Source organism: Phyllostomus discolor, chromosome 8 (genome assembly GCF_004126475.2).
Source record: "Phyllostomus discolor isolate MPI-MPIP mPhyDis1 chromosome 8, mPhyDis1.pri.v3, whole genome shotgun sequence".
Classification (NCBI taxonomy): domain Eukaryota; kingdom Metazoa; phylum Chordata; class Mammalia; order Chiroptera; family Phyllostomidae; genus Phyllostomus; species Phyllostomus discolor.
This window is the reverse complement of record NC_040910.2, coordinates 113,168,699-113,174,357: the sequence shown is the minus strand read 5'-3', so window position 1 is coordinate 113,174,357 and position 5,659 is coordinate 113,168,699. Positions and strand designations below refer to the sequence as shown.

General features: G+C 59.8%; 1 protein-coding gene across 2 annotated transcripts; it reads left to right on the top strand.

Moving 5' to 3' along the window:
• The first annotated feature begins 492 nt into the window (after positions 1 to 492).
• CBX8 (chromobox 8) lies at positions 493 to 3,699 on the top strand. 2 transcript variants are annotated; one of them, XM_028522016.2, is made up of 6 exons: positions 493 to 661; positions 1,055 to 1,098; positions 1,281 to 1,346; positions 1,682 to 1,748; positions 1,867 to 1,896; positions 2,206 to 3,699. In XM_028522016.2, the coding sequence occupies exons 1-6, from the start codon at positions 593 to 595 to the stop codon at positions 3,097 to 3,099; spliced, it is 1,170 nt and encodes a 389-aa protein (XP_028377817.1). In that variant the 5' UTR covers positions 493 to 592; the 3' UTR covers positions 3,100 to 3,699. The 2 variants fall into 2 exon arrangements, with proteins under 2 accessions (XP_028377817.1, XP_028377819.1); XM_028522018.2 differs by lacking the exon at positions 1,867 to 1,896.
• The last annotated feature ends 1,960 nt before the right edge of the window (positions 3,700 to 5,659 follow it).

The following is a 5,659-nucleotide window of genomic DNA, read 5'->3' as shown; positions in this document are numbered from 1 at the left end:
GAGTGGGGGCGGGGCGGGCCGGGGTCTGCCGAAGGGGCGGGGCCTGGCCGACACCGCCGCGGGGGTCCCAGCGAGAGCTGTGGGGGACGCTGAGCACCGGAGGGACAACTTGGCGGCGGGGGAGGGGGCCCAGGCGAGGACACAGGGAGAACGGCCCCCCTCGCCAGCTCCGCAGACTGACAGCAGCCGGGCCGCCCTCCTCGCGACGTCACTTCCGGCGTCGGCCCCACCCCCTCGCGTTCTGTCCCTAGAGTCGCCTCGGACTCCGCCCCCTGGCGATTGGAACGCGGGTCACGTAGCAACGCGGGGGAGAAAGGGAGAGGGGCGTGGCTCGGTGCTTGCCCAATCAGCTCGCGGGGGAGCAGACCCTGTCCGCTCGGCTTTAGCAACGTCGTTAGCAACACGTGGGGCGGGAGGAAGCGCTGGGCGGCAGGGGAGGGGGGAAACCGAGAGCTGGAGGGGGCGGGGAGGGAGCGAGAGCGCGGGAGGGGGAGGAGAACTGACGTAAGCGGGAGAGTATTATGGTCTGTCGTGCGCTGGCTGCTGCTTTTCTGCTCCTGGTAGCAGCCAAGGGGGGAAGCGGCGAGTCAACATGGAGCTTTCAGCGGTTGGGGAGCGGGTGTTCGCGGCCGAAGCCCTACTGAAACGGCGCATACGGAAAGTAGGTGCCCCTGGGCCTTGGGCCGAGGCCCGCCGAGCCCTCCCCTCTGGGCCCGGGTTCCCTCCCCCTGCTGCAGCCCAGCTTCCCTTCCCCCAGGTCCCATCAGCGGCCGCGGCCGCGGCGGCAGCAGCGGCTCTGAGCCCAAGCGCTTTCCTTAGACTTGCAGCGATGCACAGATTGCATGGGTGGGGGGCGGGGTGGGGGGATGAATGCCGGTGCATGCACTTTGTGCAGCGTTTCGTGCAGGGGGCCATGCGTGCAGGGGGTGGACGCGTGCCTTTCGCGATAGGATTTCACGCATTCATTTGGTGCATGCATTTTTGCATATATTTCTTGTGTCCTCCTCAGGCGTTTCTCCCGTGCACACACGTATTCTCCCCTTTGCATCCGCAGGGACGCATGGAATACCTCGTGAAATGGAAGGGCTGGTCGCAGAAGTAAGTAGGTTATATGCAGTTCTCAACCCAGACTGTTATTCGGGAGGTTTCTTTCTTCCTCTTTTTTCCCTTTATGTTGAAATACAATGCAATGCAACAAGAAAAGTTACAGACACACACACACACCCGCTGCTCTTTCCCTGTTCCTGGGACTGACACCCACTCCTTCCTGATCCCTGTAGGTACAGCACATGGGAGCCCGAGGAAAACATCCTAGATGCGCGCCTGCTCGCAGCCTTTGAGGAAAGGTACAGCCTCTTCCAAGACTCAGCTTCTTTTTATTTATTTATTTACTTATTTAATTTATTGATTTTAGAGATAGGATGGGAGGGGGGGAGAAAGAGAGAGAGAAACATTGATTTTTGTTGTTCTACTTATTTATGCATTCATCGATTCTAGTATGTGCCCTGGCCAGGAATTGAACCTGCAACCTTGGTGTATCAGGAAGATGCTCTAACCAACTGAGCTAACCCGCTCAGCTTCTCACTTAAGAGCAGGGAGAGGGTGGTTTCTCTCCAGCCTGGCCTGGAGCTCCACCCAGTGTCACTGCTCACATGCCCCCTTTCCCACCTCCTGCCTCCAGGGAGCGAGAGATGGAGCTCTATGGCCCCAAAAAGCGAGGGCCCAAACCCAAAACCTTCCTCCTCAAGGTAGGATGGCGTTGTCTGAGGGCGGATTGCAATGTTGCTGTGTCAGTTTGTGGGATGGGGGCCCTGAGGGCTCGTGAACCAATGGGGTGTCCACACACTTTGCTTATTTGTAATCTAGGAGGGAGTCCCCAGACAGGCTGTGGACCAGGTCAGTGACTGTGCCTAAGGGGTGTCTTGGGGGGAGGGCCTTAGTCTTTCAAAAATTCCCACCCGCCCTACCCTCAGCCAATCGAAATAGATGTATAATCAAATGCAAGCAATGTGCTTGCTCCAAATGGCTGCTCCCAGACCAACCCTCTACCCCTTCCCCAGACCACGCCACCCCTAAGCCCCACCCCTACCCATATAGAAATTCTGAGGCTTTGGAGGGTGAACCGGGAGGCTGGCCGGAAGAGGGGTCCTGGGGGTTTCGTGGGCGGGACCCTGCTCCACTCTTGATGCCACTTTTCTCCTCCAGGCCCAGGCCAAGGCCAAGGCCAAAACGTACGAGTTCCGAAGCGACTCTGCCCGGGGCATCCGGATCCCCTACCCTGGCCGTTCGCCCCAGGAGCTGGCTTCCACTTCCCGGGCCCGAGAGGGCCTTCGGAACATGGGTTTGTCCCCGCCGGGGAGCAGCAGCAGCACCAGCAGTACCTGCCGAGTGGAGCCCCCTCGGGACCGTGACAGGGACCGGGATCGCGAGAGGGAGAGGGACCGTGAAAGGGAGCGGGAGCGTGAACGGGGTGCCAGCCGCGTGGATGACAAACCCAGCTCTCCTGGGGACAGCTCTAAGAAGAGAGGCCCCAAGCCCCGGAAGGAGCTCCTGGACCCGTCGCAGAGGCCCTTGGGAGAACCCAGCGATGGCCTGGGAGATTACCTCAAGAACAGGAAGCTGGAGGAGGCCTCTTCGGGGGCAGGAAAGTTCCCAGCTGGCCACAGCGTGATCCAGCTGGCCCGCAGGCAGGACTCCGACCTGGCTCAGTGTGGCGTGGCCAGCCCCAGCCTGGCCGAGGCCACAGGCAAGCTGGCTGTGGACACCTTTCCCGCCAGGGTCATAAAGCACAGAGCTGCCTTCCTGGAGGCCAAAGGCCAGGGTGCCCTGGACCCTGGTGGGCCCCGGGTCCGGCACGGCTCAGGCACCCCCAGCTCTGTGGGAGGCTTGTATCGGGACATGGGGGCTCAGGGGGGCAGACCCTCCCTCATCGCCAGGATCCCAGTGGCCAGAATACTGGGGGACCCAGAGGAAGAGTCCTGGAGTCCTTCTCTGACCAACCTGGAGAAGGTGGTGGTCACCGACGTGACCTCAAACTTTTTGACCGTCACCATTAAGGAAAGTAACACGGACCAAGGCTTTTTTAAAGAGAAGAGATGAATTACTGGGTGGGCAATTCCAGGACAAGAGAGCAGGAAAGAGAGTGAGAGCGCAAGCTTGGCATAAAGGATGCTTTTTATTTCCGGGTGGGAGGCGGCCCTCTGGCTGGCCCCCTCCCCACCTCCACGCGGCCCGCCCCTTCGTTCCTCCTTCCTCCCTCTCAGTTTTGGTTGGAAGATTATCTCTAGAGTTATATTTTCTATTAGATGTAAATATGTTATTTAAGAAAAAATATCTAAATATATATATTTCAACTCTTGAAGTTGTTTTATTTAACGAGGAGAGAGAGAGACGCAGTGTGGTTTAGTGGGGGCAGACGGGCTCGCTTGGGGCGGAGGGGCCCCTCCGCTGCCCAGGGCACTGGAGGGGCTGGGGACGTGGGTAGTGGGCCTCTGGTGGCGTCTGGAGGGACTCAGCCGGCCCACGTCGCCCCTCCTCCCGTTTCCCACAGCCCCAAGGCAGACCCCTGGAAACCAAGGCAGGACCCGGATTTTTTCTCTCTTCCCATTGGCCGCCCAGGCTAGCAAAAGGTTGGCTCCCCAATCAGAAAAAAGGAGGGTGGGGTCAGTCTGTTTTTCCCTTTTTTTTTTTTTTTTTTAAGATTAAGAAGTCTGTTAAGGGGGAAAAAGTATTAACTTGAATCGTTTTTGCGTGTGACTTTGAAAGTGGAAAGTCGCGGGTGGGGGGCAGCAGCCGACTTCCCCCAGGACCACACCAGGAAATGCACTTTACGGGAGATGTGTGTTACACACGCAGATGAGATCGTGTGCGTGTCAGTCATGTGGATAAAACCTCCCAGTTCCCTCCATTCCTTTCTTGACTCCACAGGAAGAAAAGAAACCCAGCGAATCTGTTTACATTCCCGAAATGCCAGGATAAATTGGGAGGATTGCATGTCAGTGGCCAGAGCTGGAGACAGTTGCTCAGAGAATAGTGTCTGGGGGCGGACCTTCCCTCTCGCGTCCGCTAGCTGCGCCAGGAGCGGACACGGTGGCCCCCCGTCTCCCAGGAAGCGTTGGACTCGCCGCCCTCCCTCGCGGAGGGCGGGCCGCCAGCTCCCGGACCGATGCACGGCCACACAGGCCCACCCGGCGGACCCACGGAGGGAGGCGCGGCGGCGGGCGCGGCTGCAGCGGGGCTTCGCGCCGCGGCCCTGGACGCGGCCTGGCTGCGAGCGCGGTGGAGGGTCTGGGCCCGGGGCTGGGCGCCGGGCAGGACTCGCGTCCCGGCGGCTCCGCGGGGCGAGGGGAGGGAGGAGCGAGGCGAGGTTTTCATCCAAGAATGCGCATCAGAACTTTTGCTTTTACCTCACTCCCCCCTCCTTCTTAAAAGCAAAAGCTATAATTTATAGGCCTTTTCGATTCGCGGAGTGTTCTCTATTTGAACTCGACTTCAAACTCCGCCAAAGGGGGAGGAGCGGGGGTTGGAGAAGGGACGGCCGCGGCGGGGGAGGCCCCGCGCGGAGGCCGGCGGGTCCCGGGCGCCCCCGCCCCGGCCAGCTCGCGACCACGCTGCGCTCCAGGGACGCAGAACGTGCGCCCCGCTTGACTCAAAAGCACAAATCGGTTTCCTCCCTCCCTTCGAGGACTGAGCCGCGGCCTCCCCGCCCTTAAAGGGCCAGAGGAGATGCAACTTCCCAGTGCTCGTCGAGGGAGGGGCGTGGGGGCTCCTGGCGCCGGAGGAAGCACAGACTCGGGCGAGCGAGACGGGGAGCCGGGACGAGGGGGCGTTCGCGGCTCGCTGCGGCGACGGGGCAGGACCCCAGCCTCGTCGTCCCCCTCACTTCTGTATTCCCTCCTCCGGCTTCTCCGCCTCGCTTCCCCTCCAGACGTTCTTGCCTTGACAGAGAGGGGGTGAAAAGGGGTGGGCCCGCGTGCTCCACGATTTTGTTTGGTTTTGAATATTAAACTGCGCCTATAAAGAGAAGGCCCCGAATGGGGATTTTTATCTGCTCACGTTTGTAAAACTGGTATTTTAGCCTTTGTATAAAGAAGCGCCGTTGACTGAGTGTATCTATTTAAATGTCGACGCTATTTTCAGACACTTCATGGAAGGGACCTGTCTGTTGTCGAGTGGACGGTGACTCGGGGCACGTGTCTGTACCTGGCTGCCGCCAGCCCTCCCTCCCTCGCTCCCTCCCTCCCTTTCTGCTGACTTCACCCTTCCCTCCCCCTCCCTCCCTCCGGCTGGCCTGGTTCTGTGCCCACCGGCCCTCTGTCCTGCCGTCTGTCCGTGGCTTGTGTGTCTCCTTCGCTCGCTCTTGCGACGCTGACCTGAGGGGGTGGGTGGGCAGGGGCCCGGGGCCTGGGGTGCGCGGCTGGAAGTCCGAAGCCGCGCCAGACGTGTTGGGTTTACTTAAGTCTAAGATTTTTGCAAATCTCGGGTCGATCTCCGCCTCAGCTCCGGAGCGAAGCCGCGGCACCTATCTTCTGCGGTCGCGAATGTCTGTACCCAATGCCGCTTTTTACGTGTTTAAATATATACTTTGTAAATAGAGACGAGTCTCCGTTTTATTCCTTTTTTTTTTTTTTTTGCCCATTGGAGCAGACCGAGGAGGCTC